We start from the raw sequence: 18,692 nt of genomic DNA, 5'->3' as shown, positions 1-18,692 counted from the left end.
TCTTTGTAATGGATACCGTTAATAAAAAACATTTATGACTCTTTTAGCGTGTCTTTTGCAAATAGTTTTTATTCAAATAAGTTGTACTTTTCTACAAATTAAAAAATAATGTTAGTTAACCTTATCATAATTTAGTAAAACATAGAGGTTAAGGAAAAAAGGAAAGAATATAATTTTTTATAAAACTAGTGTTTTCATAGAAAAATATTTTTTTGGATTAAGATTTTTGGTATATTAATAGCAAGAAAATTGTATATTGTAAGCAGGGAGAGAATAGTAAAGTCTATCTATCAAATCTAATATTTAAAAATTGGAATAAAAGTTTATTTTTTGCATTATTCGTGAGAATGTATGCAATATTTTTTGTTAGGGTATCGTTCATTATAAATTATTTTCGTGCAATAATTTCGAGTCAGTTTATGAATTATCTGGATCTGAAAAATCCAGTGGTCTCCGAAAATCTGGTTAAACTCTAGATTCTAGACGTCGTAGCTGAACCAGCATTTACGTAAAAAGAGAAGCGGCTGCTTTCCCGCTTATGTCAACTAGTGTAGCGCCACCTACCGTGAGCTTAAATAAAATTTCTTGCGTCCAAGTCGGAGATATAAGGTAGATTTTTTTTAAATGAAGTGATATGTATCCGCTTCTATTTCTTGCGCTACTAAGGGGGGGGGGAAGGAGTAGTTTTATAAATAATTTTAAAATTACACATCAGTTTTTTTACTAAAACAATTTTTTGTTGTATGGCTGTTAAAGTTTGAATAGATTGAAAATTTGGCAACCTAGCAACTAGCCATTTCGCATTCCATTAAGCTGTCAATACATTAGCCGTTGTGCTTTTAAGTAATCCTTTCATTGTTGTATAAGATATGTACAAATATTAGCCGTGTCATTAATACTGATATAAAATCAAATATAGTTTATCAAAAACATTATTAGTTAGGATTTAATTTTTAATATTATTATAAAAATAAAATAAGGTTTTATTCAGGGTGATATATTTTATTGAGTAGTATTTTATGACCACTCTGTTGCCGTTGCGTGTTTGTAGTACCGAATCGTGTCGGAAATAAAAATACGATAACTAAATAACCGTTAAACCATCGTCAACTATGATGAGCTTCGGAAGCTTGCTTAGCTTCTTCGTACTGCTAACAATGTGTTTGTCATATCGGATTGTTCCTAAGGTCAACCCAAAGGGTCCTACCGTAGTGCGAGAAGCTGTATCCTGCTTGTTGACAATAGCACATAAATTCTTTACCAAAAGTCCGAGTCTTATAGTTATTACTCAATCGTTCAACATGACAGCACCTGGCGAGGAGATCAAGAAGATGTTCATGGAAGCTATTCATCTAGAATCAAAATGGACAGTAATGGTAGTCGGAAGTGATTCTAAAGACTCGAGTCAAGATGAGAATCAAAATACAACTGAAACAGGTCCTGTTTTATCATACTTGTTCGCTGATAAAGCAGATTATTACGTAGTGATTGTCGATAGTGTCAATACGTTCAAGCAAATGATATCACAGTTGAGTGGCTTAAATTCTTGGAATCCTAGAGCTAAAGTGGTAATTTTATGCTCGGACAAATTTGGATCTTTTGAGTTATTGCAATCGAATTCTCAAAGTATGCTGAGCTATCTATGGTCGCACTATATCTTACATGGCATAGTTTTGCTGCAAGACATCGACGTTAGAACCACATTCCACGTGTACTCTTGGAATCCTTACGATCCTCCGAACAGATGCGGTAATAGCACAGATCGTATTAATAATACAGCAAAGGTGTACGATACTTGCAAAAATGGTAGATTGATTAAAAAAAGGCATCTTTTTAAAGATAAGCTACCGCATGATATGAAGGGTTGTTCTTTGAAAGTTTTTGGTATGATCATTCCGCCTTTTATTAATGGACCGGACAGGAGTCGTGGAATAGAATATGAACTTTTAATGACAATAGCGGAAGCTTTGAATATTAAAATATTGCTGGATACTGACACGGATCAAAGAGGAGAACGGGATAGTAGTGGTGAATGGTCAGGAATTCTTCAAAAATTGAAGCGTCGCGAAGGAGATTTGGTTATCGGAGGAATATATCCTGATAATATAATTCATGAAGATTTTGACTCTTCTGTGTCGTATCTGCAAGATTCTTACACTTGGGTGGTGCCTAGAGCTCTTCTTAAACCTAGATGGTTATCCTCGGTTTCTGCTTTAAAAGTAGATACTTGGATGTGCGCTATTGGAATGTACTTCATCTGCATTTTAGTCTGGTATGTCTTAGCCCATGCTAATAATGAATCCAAGTATCACAAATCTATTGTGCATTGTATCATAAATTGCTATATGATGGTGATTGGAGCTTCGGTGTATAGCAGACCGACCACTCATCCACTTAGGACGTTCTTTATATTTTTCTGTATTTATGCAGTGGTCTTGCTCACCGCGTATCAAGCTAATCTGGTTAATGTATTAACGAGGCCGATGTACGAAGTGCAGATTTCTAGTTTGGATGACATTTTCAAGGCAGGTTTGATTATGGTCGGCCGGGAAGAACTGAAAGACTTGTTCGATGACTCTGATGAAGAAAAATACAAGATCGTTAGCAAAGTGTACGTGGATATAATTGACATGGAAAATACCTTGCGAGATCTCATTATTTATAGAAACGTTTCCCTTTTAACGAGCAGGATGTACCTAAACGACATATCTTCGCATAACATTGCCTTCACGGATGATTTTGGAGAGCCTAACTACTACATGTTGGATAACGTTCTATCGTTCCCGATGGAGATTGTGGCTTGCAAAGGGTATCCGTTCTTGAGGTATATCGGTCAATTGATAAATCTGGTTAAATCTAACGGTTTGATGAGCAAGTGGATAAAAGATTATTTGATAGAGATGAAGAGAGTATCTACTATTATGAAGATGACAGTCAGCGATGACGATGAAGACGGGAACGTGAAATTGACAATGGGACATCTTCAATTAGGATATGTAGTATTGAGCATTGGTTATATTACTGGAACTATTGCTTTCTCTTTGGAATGCTTCAGTAAAACTAAAGTGTGGAACAAAATAAAAAGTAAACTTATATATATAAAAAGTTTATTTTTCAGGCAATAAACGAGTATTTAAAAAAATTGCTTATTAAAACATCTAAACTTTAATTGTGGAATATCGGTTACTTAATTTTTTCCGGATAAATTAACGTTTTTCTAATGAATAAATGTTGTTAATTGATTTTAAATTATGTAAACTAATAGAAAATTTGTGTATAAAATATATCTATTATAATAAATGTTTGGTGGTTTTTTTTGTAGTGTTGATTGATTTTGGTATTCTACAGCGAGTCACGATTATTCAAATTTGTGTTCATCTCTGAAGATGGTATTCTAAATGGCGTTGGTCACTAATGCTCAGGCGAGAAATCTGGCCCGAGGGGCGTAATTAATTTTGCTCGTAAAAAATGTTGACGACTACTGTCGACCGCTTTGCCAAAAGTAAACTATATAGGATTGCTTTATTCACAGCTCGAAATATAATTAAATAAAATTATTTAAAGCTGATTTTGTAAACATACTGTACCATTACATGCACCGTAATAAGTTAATGATACACGATTAATAAATATGACATTATCTATGTACTACGTTCTCACTTGTCACGTAACATAGTCACGTAAATTTCGGCATAATAAAAAAATCATAGATATTTTCTTTATTGGACAATAGTGAAAAATTAAGCACTGTTTATAATTTAAATATGGGAAAAAATAAACAAAGATCTGGAAGCATTAAAATATATTTAAACTCGAGGTTGTTTTTGATGGTTTAGTATTTTCTGTTGTGAAAATAACGATGTTCTTTAATCATTATAATAATGTCAAGTTCATCAATTGAACCACTCTTATATTCAAAATTACACGCGATAAAGTGTTTAAAACGTCTGATAAAAAGGGTTTCTTTGTTAAAATGGGACACTACAGTGAGAAACATTTTAACAACTTAAGTCAAAAGGTATATGTTATACTTTTAAAAGGAACGCCAGAAATTAGGTTTAACCTCAAAACAGCAGTTCGTAATCTGTTCATTGACTAACGGAAATTTTTATCAATAAAATTGGTCGTTCCGCTGAAATTGGATGAACAACAAAATCTTTTGTGGTATAAATACCAAGAATCACTTCCTTTTTTAAAGATACTTCTACTGGCATTTACACTGTTCGTAATCTGTTCAATGTTTAAAAATTTGTATGATTAAATGTGAATGATCAGGGAACGCTCCGTATCAGTTCAATAGATATTCGGCACTGACCATATTTTTTGTTAAAACACGATCCAACGGTTTTAGGTCAAAATATACATTTTGTGTTTATATAATTTTTTTCATAATATTATTATTATAAAATAAAATATTTTTTTAAATTTATGTTAAAGAAGGAGATAAATTGAATTATTGCTCTCAATTTTGTATTCTGATACTATAAAGCTTACAAAACGAATTGTTTTTCTACATTAGGTTTTTAACTAATGTTTTATTATCAGCGTGTGTAACAGATTAATTGTATGTATATTCTAAATCACTAAATTTGTCAACGTCATCATTCTCTGAGATGTGCGATTCGGGGACGCTGTATTTGAACGGCAAAGATGATTATTTTTTTGTGTTTAATTATTTTATTTTTCAGTTAAAACGCTGTTTCTATTTAATATAGATCCACGGACTATAAGTTATTTAAAACTTATGTTCAAAGTGTGTTTATTTAACGCTCAATTTTTATTATATACTACTATCTTATTCACATTGTAATACACGTATTATTAGACTAGAGCACTACGTAACGGTGATTAAAAATCGGTAACATTTGGCAAGGTTCATATCTTTTTTTATTAAAGCAAGGTCCAACGGTTTAGTTGGCTTGTTCAGGAATACAAATTTTGTATTATTTAAATAAAATAAAATTATTGCAAAAAAAAAAGCTTTTGAATGACAAAATAATTTAAATTGTTATTTTGCGATCCGGTACTAAAAAGTTTAAAAAACACTGATCTAGAATTCTTACAGGAATTGTTTTTTCTACATTTAAATGCAACATTGTAAAATGTGTAATGGCGTAACAATATATTTAAAATCAGTACATCTAGCGACGTCGTCATTCTATTGTATGTGCAATTCGGGGACGTTGTAGTGAGTTTTTCTGCATCGACTCTTATTTTTTTTGTAGTAATGTCGAACGGCTTCAGTGCACTTATTGATTAGGGTATTTGGTTATATACAACTGTATATATTAGGGTTTTTCATTAATTAATAGACGCCGCATGGTTACGCATAATAGTTTGTTTTTCCTAATTTATTCTTTCTCTTTATTATATGTAGAATTAATTTAGTTATTTACTATTTTTCTGTGGTTAATTTTATTTATAACTGAAGTTTAATATCTATTGTAGAATATATTATTTTATTTATTAATAATTCTGAATTATAACTATTTTAGAAATGCACCTTATGTATGAATTGATTTGTATTATGAAAGCTCATATTAAACCTAATGAGAAAAACTGATTAAATTCAACCTGATATTTTTAAACATAGTATACAAAAAAGTGCATGTATGTACATTATTAATATTTTCTAAAATTTCGCAAAGATACTGCCAAATTACGAATAAAAAATAATCGAACATTGAATGATTTTTTGCGCATCTTCTCCACACGCGAGAAAATAATTGTCTTCTATCACGTAACTTGTGAACAACAATTCCGCATTTTTGCCATTCGAGAAATGTGCAATAACAATAAAGCAAAAAAATAACAAAACATAAGTGTACTATTGCCGTGGCAGACATGAAGCGCTCGTAAAAAAACGTATGTTTCGTGTGATCGATGCGAGAAAGTGCCATTTTGTAGATTGGACAATGTCACTTTTGCTTCAATTCCCACGTTTGTGTGGTAAAAACATGTACCTGTACTTTGCAAATAACGAGGTTTTTCTAAACGAATACGAGCATGGTAAAAATGTGACCCAAAAAATGATCATAGTTTGTTAAATTTTGTATAGCAATACTTTTTTTATTGTAAGATCTAAATTAGGTTCAAGCATTTTAATAAGCAAGAAAAATCTATAAAACTGTTTTAGAAAGACATTTCTGATAAATGAGATCATTAGTATATCGAACATTTTTTAAACGCTCATATCTCATGAAATGTTAGTGGCATGAAAAATAAATTCAATTCAATCTTTTATCGGTATATGGTTACTTTTATTGGATTTATTTATGTTTTTTATAGCACTATTTTAATAAGTAACTCAAAGATATCTGATACAATCTGGCTTACCTATACTTACAAAATTTGTTACGAACTTCTTTGGAAGAATGGGTTTGTTAATTTGTTGTTCAAATAAGAGCAACATAACATTGAGTTAGAACTGCCACTATGTTTGGTATTATTTCATCAACGTCATGTGACAATTATACGCAGTAGTAATTGACAAGTAATCATAGATTTTTCAAAATTTCTAGTTAAATTTGACTGACATTTTTCCCACTGCGTTTGATTCATGGTTAAAACATAATCGAATAACTGAACTAATAGCACTAATTTTCCAACTACAACGGCAACTTAATGTAATTAAAGTATTTTGTTTAAGCATTGCTCAGACTTATAGTGGCAATTTTATTTAAAGACTTGTGCTTTTATATAAACAGAATTTTTTTTTTCTAACTATCAGTACTCATAAACTTCTGCCCAATTATGTTATTTCAAGGATGGCCTCACTCCGTGTAGGTAGCTCTATAAGCTGCAGTCTTAGTAGAGGGCTCCGTTGGTATTCCTTTCTGGATCTGATCCACAGTTTTAGTGACTGAAATCTCATAGGTTTTCAATGGCGCCCCTCTTTATAGGTTGCTTTAAATGGGGACAACCGGCCAAGGACGAAAGTTTGATGAATGATAGCTCACTGTGGTTTTGATCTGTTTGAGAAGAAAGCCCAACAGGCCAGAACAAGTAAAAAAAGTGCGCAGTCAATGCCAACTGTCTAACATAGCTCAAATAAATTGATTTTTCTGGTGATTGGCGAAGGATTAAGTTTCTCAGATGCACTCAGAAACGAATTTTATATTTCTTATTCTTTTTAAAAGCAGTTTTACGGTGGTTTCAAGAAACATTAAAAAGTGGTTCAAAATTTGGTTCTAAGAAACGTTTGTATATTTCTTGGCAAACAGTTACAAATATATATTTATTGGTAATTGCCAGTTGGTGTTTAGTCTCTTAGATGTTTTTTCATTTCTTGAGAAATAAGAATTATCATTTTTACTTCTCGATTTTTGAAATCTATACATTTTTATACGCCCCCATACATTTTTGAAATCTGACGATTTCCATGCAGTGTAATTTATTTTTATTTGATTATTAAAGTTGTTTTTAGATCACCAAAGCACAAGGCCTTAGTTGAGAAAATCGTGAACAATATTTAGACGTTCAAATTATTCCGATCTCTATTTCTTTCTAGCTTTCTAGCTTTAAATAACGCATGCATTTTTTAATACATCTGGGACGGACACTCTCTTATCCAGCGGTATAAAAAATTTCGCTGTTGCATATAAAAATATTCGTTTAAATTCATTTTTTAATAAAAAAAAGCTTTACGAAAATTATTGAGAAATCAGCAAATTTCCTAAGAAATGAAAATTAAGCATTTTTTGCAATAAATTCTTGAAAAATAACACTGGTTACTAATTTTTGTCTATAATTAATTTTTACTTTGACAAAATTTTATTAACTTTGATAAAATATTATACATTGCATCCATTAAAGCTTAGTTGTATATTATTGATTGTGATTATGTTTTTCTTAATCTGAATTATAAAATTTTCGTTATAAGAAATACAAAAATATTCTTAAAAATATAATAATTAAAAAAAAAAAATCTGTTTCTAAAACGCGCAAACAATAATTGTGCATGATAATTGTATTGTTGTATTTAATATAATCAGAGTGTTATAAACAAAGATAATTCAATTCATTAATTTAAATAGTACTTTAACATAACATTTTAAAATAACACAAAACTCGTTTGCATCAGTTTTTAAATCACAACTTATTGTATTAAATGTTTTTTGAAAAAAAAATTTATTGGAAAGCCTTTTACTAACTTATAAGCAGCTTTATGTTATGTTATCTCTGAGAATTCAATATTTTAATGAAATAAATTTTGATACTTGATTATTAGATTAGTAATGCTTTAAATAGAAGAGATATGTAAATCTGAATTTAATGAAACTTATTAAAATCTTAGATTTTTGTTATTTTCCTGTTTCAATCAATTCAATACTTAATTAAACTTTAATATACTCATAAATAACCTATTGTTTTAAAAGATTTAAAAAAGTTTAAATTGATTTAATATGTATTTTTAGAATATTTAATAATTTATTAAATTGCTCAGTATATTTATTACAGAAATACCAAATTGATAATAATAGTTCCAATTACCGCATGAGTTCCACATTCTCAAGATTACATTCGCTCGGGAATCATACATAGATTTATAGTAAAATCTTTTTATTTTTTTATATATCCCATCAGTGTTTCACAAACATTTTAAAATTAAATCGATTTAATAATTAATTATAATTTATTAATATGATTTTTCTTCTGCGTATTTCATTTCACCGGAACTTAAGAGACAAAGCTTTCAAGTCGATTCTTAATGATCATCGTGATTTAGTATAACGTTAATTGAATCGGAATAATTATTTATTATCATCGTCCGTGTAGTTCAACTGAGACAAAAAGATAAGAATGTCGTGTGGGTATCGTTTTAATTAACTTTTGCTTCGAGAGAGTTAAATTAATTTTCTGCGTGCCAGAGATGAAATCGAAATCATTGAATGTAAAATTACAAACTTAATTGATTATAGTATTTATACTAATGAGTAACTGACGATCAATATATAATATTAATCGTATATTAAATTAAGACAATTTTTGCAGATAGAAGGCTCAACATTTACTAATTTTCCCAGATGAATATATATTATTAAAAAAGTTCAATCCTCTATGTAAGGTTAGATTATAGTCAGACAAACGCATATATGTATTATTATTGAATTGGCATATACACTAGTGAGTTATATAGCACGTTAATCTGTATACTTTTGATCATATTATGCTCAAAAGATTGGCAATCATTGATCGGTTCTAATTTTTTAACGATGCGATTGTGTTGCAATAACGTGTCAGATCAGTTTAGGCCATCGGGTCAGCCCGTGACATATCGGGTCAGATTTGAAGAGATCGAAGATATTGTTGTGCTTGCGCAAGACGCGACAAAAAAATGTTGAGAGCAACCGATCAATCAATATGTGCTTTGCCGATGTCGTCACTTTTGATCCGAATTTGCACCCGGTAACAATGGCGTTTTGGTTTATTGCGAACATATGACCCGAAATTAATTTGATTATAATGAGTATGAGAAACTTGAGAACTTCTAAATCAGAGTGTTCTCATGAAAAGAATAAGCCTTGATCAGTTAAAAAATTTGCGCATGCATTTTATTGAGTTTCGCAAGTAAATGGCACACATTGCGAATTTGGTTTACCAGATAAAAATATTTGTAAATAAATTCCTTTTCATATTTTTTAGCTCTCATAGATTTTCTGTATCAAATGATTGATAGAAACATTTTCTTAAAAATCATAAATGGATGTGTTACACAACTCTAACAATAAGGCACAGGCGATATCTTTTCATCCGAAATTTTTTGCTATCTTTTTTCTACTTTCGCACAATTATAATTATACACACACGTACATCATTGTTTCGTCATTACGACCTGCAAGTATCGGAATTTCGTATCGTTTAGTATTGCATATGTAGTTGGAGATGATCTAATCGAGCCGTTATTCAATCTGCACAATTGTAAATATGGTGATGCAGCGAAAGTAAAATCGTTCCGTACGCAAAACACGCCTTGCTAGCAAAAACCATTTCTTTGAAACTGCTTTTAGAATGGAGAATCTTTTGTCGAAACCTAAAAGTAATTATGAACCTTCACTCTTACTACAATTATAGAGACTGGTTTCAATTTTCAAATTACCGTTATCATACAATCGATCTGAATCAATTTCAAGAGGATTTGATGTTAGTTTGCTTCTACATTTTTACCTTATATTTATTTTTGATTAAAAAAAATATAACTAGAAAAAATACAAAACACTTACGAGATTGTATCTGCGTAACATTAATCCAAAAAATTGGTAAAAATATATTTGAGTAGCAAACTGTGCTTTTGTTCACGTAGTTTTTAATACTGTTAATGGATACCGTTTAATGTATCTTTTAACTATGTATGATTTTATTAAAAAAACTTCATTTTTAGTAAGCCCGACAGATATAAATTTATCATATATAATTTATCATAATAGCAACAATTATGGGTGGTCCCGACACTTTTTTTTTTAAAAATATTTTCAAGTCTGAAAAATATTGTGAATGCTTGATAACCTAAAAGTAATTTTATTTTTGCGCATTGTCATGATTAAAGAAAAGGTTTTGTTCAAATCTGCTCTTTTAATGAAAACAAATGAGAGCCATAAAAAAATTAATCAAAACTTCGTTGCAACGTTTATGGGTAGTCCTGACACTATTTTACTTAAAAAGTCTGTAAAATATCGTGGATGCTTGATATTAGCAAATTTATTTTATTTTTTGTGGATTGTCGTAGCAAAAAAACTGTTTTATTCAAATCTGGTTTTTTGAAGAATGATCTTGGGTTTTGTTAATCATAATTGCTTAATTAGATTTAAAATATCAATAATCGCTGCATATTTATTTCTTATCAAAAAAGTGTCACATTTTTTATTGAATTTTGTTTTTAAAGATCTTGTTTGTGGTAATTTACTTATTTAATTTAGTTAAAAAATCAATACAAAAAGTAATCACATATTTTTTATTGCACTGATGAAGGTACAGTAAAGCACAATATAATAAAATTTTAACCAATAATTAGTAGTCGTAAAGTCATATTTTATAATCATTAAAATGTGATTAGAGACTCCAAACCAAATATTAGAATATCGAATATATTTGGAAGTTTTTTTAACTATTCATCATTTAAATATTTGTCCAACTATTTTTTTATTAACTCGCAAAACACAGTTAAAAAATTTAATTATTTTTTGGGTCATTGTGTACATATTATGACAGCGCAGGTAGTCATTTTTTATTTGATATATCACTGCATTATTTATAGACCAATTATGCCCTTTTTAATCATGCAAAATTCATCTTCTTATATTTATGTTTTTAAAACAGCCATGAATATAAAAAAAAATACTTTGTAATTGCCGAAATTCCAGAAATTACTCATAATTCCGAGTTAATATTGTGCAACTGTGGATTTTCTCAAAAGCTGCTTTAATTTTTAGTCTGTCTTTTATGATGATATTTTTTTTAACACATTAGGTTTTAGTCTTTTTGGCAGCAAAAATTAATAGTTTTTTCAATGTTTGAACCATTAAATTCTCTAATATATTTAAAATCGAAATAAATAGTAGTGATATGTTTTTTTGTTCTTTATAAACCTGTATTCATTATACTGTATTTTTAATTCTTTATAACTGATCGAATATTAAGAAATTCTAAATCATGCAGATTTGGTTGAAAAAATCTGCAAAAGTCACTTGCTCCTAAATGTATCAGTTAATGATACAAATCTATAACAATGTTTAGAAAATAACATTGAGTCTGTCTTGACATTTCTACCGTACTCATTAAAACATTTTTTGCTGCCAAGAAGTTAGGAGGCTTAAATAAAAAAAATAAAACAATGCCCTGAAATTATTTACCTGCCTAAGACCACACTTAATAATAATCATATTAATGGTTTTAGTAAAAAATCGTAAAATTCGGTATAAAATATGGAACATCTTCTGTTTTTATTATATTGATTATTATATTATACAATGATGTCTATTAAACCACGAGAAAATGAATAAATTAAATTGAGATTTTATGATATTTATATGGCTGAAGTTTTGACTACTTCATAATAGTTTATAATATTAAAGGTTAAAAGCATATTAAAATGAAAAACTATTTTCCCTTTTTTTTTTCTTTTTAATAGCGCAGGCAAAAATGTAGACTATTTAGATTGAGATTGGAACGGCTGACTTTTAAGGTCGGTCGACGAGAAAATGATTCTCTCGCTGTAGATATTCATGTAGGACTCGATACAATAATATACGCGTAGCAGTTCACGAGCCTCAGATTAGATGATTTGAACGGGAAATCTTAACTTTTATCTAGTGGCAATATTCATTTTTCTCATGATTTTAGTCCCAAATGTGTGTAACATTCAAAATTTTATTGACTTCAATGCAGTTTAATTTTCATTTCTGCGTGAAAATATTGGTTTATGTGCGTTTTTGTCACAGGTTATTATTTTATTTTATCTATATAGCAAAACTGCCCTTTTCTTGATTTAGCAGGTGCGCGCGTAAACTAAGGGTTAATTTAATATAATATATTGTTTTATTTGCTCGTTTTAAAATTATTATATAGATATATTTAAAAACAGGGGTTGTCAATCGGTCTCTATAACAATAAGTAAGCAACAAAAAGCACAAATATATAATTTTATACCACTGATTAATTAAGCTAATTATTAGCTAATAAAAATGCGAAAATACAAATGAAATCTATATGAAATATTAAACTCAGCTCAATGATTTAATAAAATACGTAAGAAACTAATCATATATCATATTAAATTAATTTAACAAGCATTAGAATTTATGAAAAATTTCTCTGCCACTATTATATGTAAGATGCTCAACTGCGGAAATAATCAAGCAGCCATTATTACATGGCGCATTATGTTAAAAATGTAACAAGATTACAACAAACAGCATAATCGCTCCAATAAACGATCTTTTAATAGATCAGTTTATCTAATTCCGAGGCATCACGCGAAGTATCGTGTCGTGTGAAAGTGCACGCATCGCCGTTGCACTAGTTTCCTCCACTTTCTTCCATCTTCTTCTACTTCTTAGTACTCACTCCCCATGACGCAACCAGAGGTTGACTTTCGTCGTTGACAAATCTGATCTAAACATTTTTAATTCGACGTCAGATTCGAAAGTTCGAGCTGATGTCCAAACGTCAACAGAGTAGGAAGGTGATAAGGATCGATCGGAGATTGTTATCGCAAATGTCGCTCGACGAATGTGACATGCCGTGGAAAAATCGTTGTTGACAAGCAACAAATCATGCGACATGTCAAACTATCGAAACCCACAAAAAAACTTGATTTGGGCTTTATAAAAAAATATGTTCAGGCATGTATGTACAAGTTGTTTAGAGCGATTGCCAGGTGTCTGGAGTGCTCGAAAAGTTTGATCATTAAAAATGGTATCATTAGGTGGAAATTGAGAAAATCTATAAAATACTTTTTAATTATAAATCAAATATGATTTAGTATATTTATATTAAAAATACAAAATAATTTATTTTATGGAACAGAATAGTTATTTAAATGCACAAATTTTTCAAAAATAATTCTATGTTAAATAGCACTAGAGATTCTGTGTCGAGACAACCCGGGAATTTATTCCCGAGAATTCAAAGATTTTTTGCTGTCTCGAGTCCCGGGAATTTAAAAATTAATAACCCGGGACTCGAGACTTTCCGAAGTGCAATTTTACAAAAATATGTAATGAGCGAATTTGATGTCGAGCTTAATTTATGTCTCGATATGAAGACAAGGTGGAATTCCTTATTACCCATGATCTCGAGATTTTGAAAGTTACGAAATTGCATTAGAAAATCATTAATTGATCTTGGCATCGGCCAAATTTGGAATGAATCGAACATTCACGTATTGGAAAATATTTGTGAAGTACTCACTCCTATAAAACTGGCAGTTGAAGCTCTAAGTCGTCGAGATGCCACATTATTAACTTCCGAAATTATTGTTAATTTCCTTTTAAAAAAAAAATTTGAAATCAACACAACTCTGTCGCACGAACCACCAAAATATTTCAACGACTAGAAATAAAAAATTCAACTTTAAAGAGGAGTTTCAGATATTAGACTCAAATATCAAGCAAACTCCGTATCTAGAGCTTTTATTCAAATCATTGCTTACAATTAAGCCAACATCTACAGAAAGCGAGAGTTTTTTTTACATCTAGAATATTTGCCACAAAAACCAGGAACAGGCTATGTGATTCATCATTAAACGCCTTGGTGTTTTTAAAAACATATTTTTCCTTACAAAAGTAAAGGTTTTAACTTAATATTGATATAAATATTTCGATTAAAAAAATTGTAATAAATTAAATTTAAATAAATATCGAATAAAGTGTTTTTAAATTGTTTCAATAAATTTTCACCTATCGTACCTATAACACAAATAATATAAGTTAATAATAATAAATTAATTAAAGTTAATAATAATAAGTTAATTAAAGTTAATAATAATAAGTTAATTTTTTACCATAATTTTTTTTCATGATTATACGAAAAATAATTTGGGTCTCGAGTCCCGGGAATTCCCGGGACTTTAAAAATTTGGGTCTCGAGTCCCGGGAATCGAAAAAACCCGAGACTTCAGAATCCCTAAATAGCACCCAATTATTTACCATACACTCTACCCTAAGTTACGTATTACGTTGTTCACAAAGTTCTTTATTAAATGTTTCGCAAATACTCCTGTTTTATGCTACCTAGTAAGCACATTCGTAGCATCACTCGAACTTCACAAATGGTATTTATTTTTCCCCTTAACCCGATTAATTGCGCAAGTTTTGCCATTTAAAAATATATCTGAAATGATGATTAGTTATATAACCAGTTACTGTTTATGTTTGCATTGTATTAAATAAACCATTAAAAATAGACATGACCAATATTGACTCAATATAAAAGACCCCTTTCCATTTAAAGCTGCTCTTTGTTCATAGTTGTAACTTAACAATTAAAATAGTCATTGAACAAAAGTACCGATTATCGTCTCTGTTGTAATTTTCCCGTCGATTGAACAAAAAGAAACGGCTAAAACAGTTCGACGTAACGACATAATGGCAATGGCAAAGTCAACAGTTCAATAACGATTTGATTGCAGGTTACGGTCGTTCCGATGTAACGAACACTCATCGAAACGTGAACATCACTAGTGTTTCTAAAGTTTATATTTTATCGCTCGATTTATTCGTTATTAAATTTTTCAAAAGAAAATAATCAGTCTTTAAGGTTAATGTAAATACAAAAAACATGATAATAAATCACCTTTCATAGTCACATTTAGATCATATGATCGAAATCAATGAGCGATAGTTCCGCCGAGTAGTTAGTACAGAGCTTCATAAATACTAAAATAGCAAAATTTAATGTTTTTCTAAAATACTTATTTCGTAATGTAAATGCTAGCGAAGATATTAATAATATTTTATTACCATCATTAAATAGTTTAAGCTAATCTAATGGCATTTGACTGTATTATGTACCTTCTGTAAAAGTGCAATTATTACGTAACAAAAAATCATTACGCAATAAATTCGTAATTTTACTATTAATAATAATCAGATTGCTTGCAAAGTGTATAATTATTATTAAGTTATGGTTATTAAATAAGATCGTAATAATTATTTAATTTAATTTTCGATGTAGATTAAATAAATTAGACCATGAAGTGGATACAATTATATAAAACGGAAATCGAAAATAAATATATAAATTTACACAAACACATTGCAATTTTTAAGAATTAAAAAAAATTATATATATAAAACTAAAAATATTTTAAGATGTACAAAACTCGTTAGTGCTCTCGTTGGCTGACTTGCATTTATTTGAATTGCGTATCATCCCTGTAACAGCACCACCCCCCAAGATCGAAGAGGGGTGTATATGCTGCCTTTGGCCTTGCTTACGTTACTCTGCTATGCTTTGTTTGTCATAAGTAGTGCCTCGCGCTGCTACCTCAGACGGCCACCCGAGAGAACACTCAAGGGTTTGGGTTTTAACCCCGCTCTCCCACACTGTTAAAAGGCGTACTCCAGTGTGTGGTCGACTGGCGCCCAAAGTAATGATAAGTATGTAAATGTACATATACACAGTGACTCCCTTTGTAACGAATACCGAAATTACAAAATTCCCAGTATAACGAATCTCCAATTTGTTTCCGAAAAACTTTAATACAACATGTTTTCATTGTAACGAAGACTGATCTCAGTATAACGAAATATTTTGATCCGTATTTAAGAATGACGTTACAACTTGACACAGTATTTCTTCGAATTCAGTTCGTCCTTGACTTGGCGTGTGCCTAATGAGACATAAGCGAAATTTGTTAAAAAAAAAAAATTTTAACAAATTTTATTGTGTTAATTACAAAAACGGACAAAAATCGATCTGTCAATTTTGTAAGAAGTTATATTGATGATGTTGTAATATGGTAATTAAAAATAAAATTAAAATATATCATCTTCCTTATATTCAATATAATGAATTTTCAGTATAACGAAATTTTTTCTTCAGTATCGTGAGCTTCGCAATACTGATATTTCACTGTATTATCTAATGGTGAAAATGTATTCAATATAATTTCACTGAAATGACATCTTTAAAAAAATATTTTCGGGATAGATTCGAGACTATTTTTTTTTCTGTGAGGGATAATCAAGGACATCTTTTCACATGTTTATATTAATAATTTAAGAACAATATGGAAATAAATATTGTCCTTAATTAGAACTATAAATATTTTGGACAAAATTCAGAAAAAATGAACTTCTCAATTTAACGAGCGAATAGTTTTGATTTATTCTCATCTAGGTGCTAGCAGTTGGTTGACGCTTTGTGTTGTCTATTAAATATTTATACATGTATTTTTTATTTCTGCATTATCATAAAGCGCAAGTATGATGATAAAAATATAATAACGAATATATGTATATTGTACTATAGAGCTTCTACATTCAATCTACTGCAACGTTTACCAACCATTGGTCCGCAGACCACTGTGTTCCTAAAGAAAATTCTAGTGGAATAATACTTGAAATTTATTAAAATGTTTATCATCTTCTGATTATTTTTATTTTGAATTTTCACCTCATTAGATTGCGCGTTAATAAAAGGCTTAGATCAATATATAGCGTGAGCGATGCGTCTAGTAAAGTTGCCAGATCTCACACTTACTCAAAATATTTTAACAGCAGTCTCAAATCTGTTTAGATGACAGCTTGAAACTTGTTCTAAAAAACGCATCGGTCATATATAATATGTCCAGTAAAAAACAGGCTAATCCAATTTCATCCCTAGATTATCGTAACTGGCCGTGGGAGTAATAGTGGGCGAGCACTAAGTTTCCCTCACGAAAAAAACAATCATGTTTAGAATTTTCTTTTTATGAAAAAATCACGGTTGTGGTTCGCAGGATTTAACCCGTGAGGCCCGAAAGGTTGACAATCGCTGATCTAGTGTGTCGTTTACGAATAGATTTCAAACCAGTTCCGAAGGGCGATTTGTTTATTGAATACCATAGATGATATATTAACGAAGGCAGACAAACAATCGCACAGATTTTAGATTAGTGCACATCACTGCGACCGGTGAAAGGCGGAAAAGCTCTGTTTTTCGAAATGGTTGACTATAACCGATCCGATCTTGCGTACAGAACGCGGCAGCGGTATCATCTCGAATTGATGCACTTCCTGGTGGATGCTGCATTGGCGTAAATCCCACGAGAGGTGCAATACACATAACGCACGATCATGTAATCTAGATCTTTAGATAAACTTGTCGTCCTCGATGTAATTACCACCTTTGGCAACTGTTAATTATAAGATAGTATATATTTAATTTGAAAATAAAAAATAAGTAGTAAGGTGTTACACTGCCTACTCAAATGCGTTGATTGTTATCTCGTTGCCACAACAATTAAATTATATACATTTATAAATTGCACTGGGCTTCTGAATCTATTTATAAGTAAATATTGGGACACCAGTCACTATGCATGACCTGGCTAGATTTAATTCTAGTTATTTATCACGATATTCATCTGGGAGATTAGCAAAATCTATGAAAACCTAATCTGTCATAATCGATCTGAATTATAATTATATAATAGTCGCTAATTAAATTTTCCTAGACACGATATAAATTAATTAACACTAGATTCATATGGGATTCGAACCCAGGTCTTTAAAATATTAGTGGCAGTCTAAACCACTGGTATTTCGTGTATGGCAATATGCTTTTCTCTTAGTATTTGATATCGAGATCTTTAATACATACGTGTATATAGGTGCTTATATATATATAAAAACATCATTAATAGTGTTGAAGGATCTTGAGTGAATCTCACACTTTTCACTTGATGATCATCATTCGATTATGCCATCATATTGCGATCATTAAGCAACATCCCATTAATCGAATCAACAGGGAGCGTTCGCCGGTCAATTAACCAACGACCGGTTAAATAATTAATAGCTACGGTAAAAGCTCACGGTTAACCTCGGCGCGCGTAACCGCAGGTCGCTGGTTGTAAATCCATTGTCGGATTTGACACCCAACACAGCCGATGCTGTGACCCGTGACCCTCGAGAGCAGAACCGAGTGGAGAACATGACGCATAAATTACCACTTCTGAAGGAGAAACCCACTATCTTGGTCGCATAAAT

At 30.5% G+C, this 18,692-nt stretch overlaps 2 protein-coding genes across 2 annotated transcripts in view; both read left to right on the top strand.

Moving 5' to 3' along the window:
• LOC148232400 (uncharacterized) overlaps positions 1-18,692 on the top strand; it is a 120,579-nt gene that overhangs the window by 65,699 nt on the left and 36,188 nt on the right. The gene's annotated exons all lie outside the window — the stretch shown is intronic.
• LOC148232402 (uncharacterized) overlaps positions 1,302-18,692 on the top strand; it is a 30,262-nt gene continuing 12,871 nt past the window's right edge. Inside the window, exon 1 of the mRNA XM_088193563.1 lies at positions 1,302-3,065. Coding sequence (XP_088049689.1) covers positions 1,302-3,065 — 1,764 coding nt within the window. The remainder of the gene's footprint in view (positions 3,066-18,692) is intronic.

Source organism: Plectrocnemia conspersa, unplaced genomic scaffold, assembly GCF_051122295.1.
Source record: "Plectrocnemia conspersa isolate PC_06_02 unplaced genomic scaffold, ASM5112229v1 ptg000009l, whole genome shotgun sequence".
NCBI lineage: Eukaryota > Metazoa > Arthropoda > Insecta > Trichoptera > Polycentropodidae > Plectrocnemia > Plectrocnemia conspersa.
The sequence above is the reverse complement of the archived record's forward strand: the minus strand, read 5'-3'. Positions and strand labels throughout refer to the sequence as shown.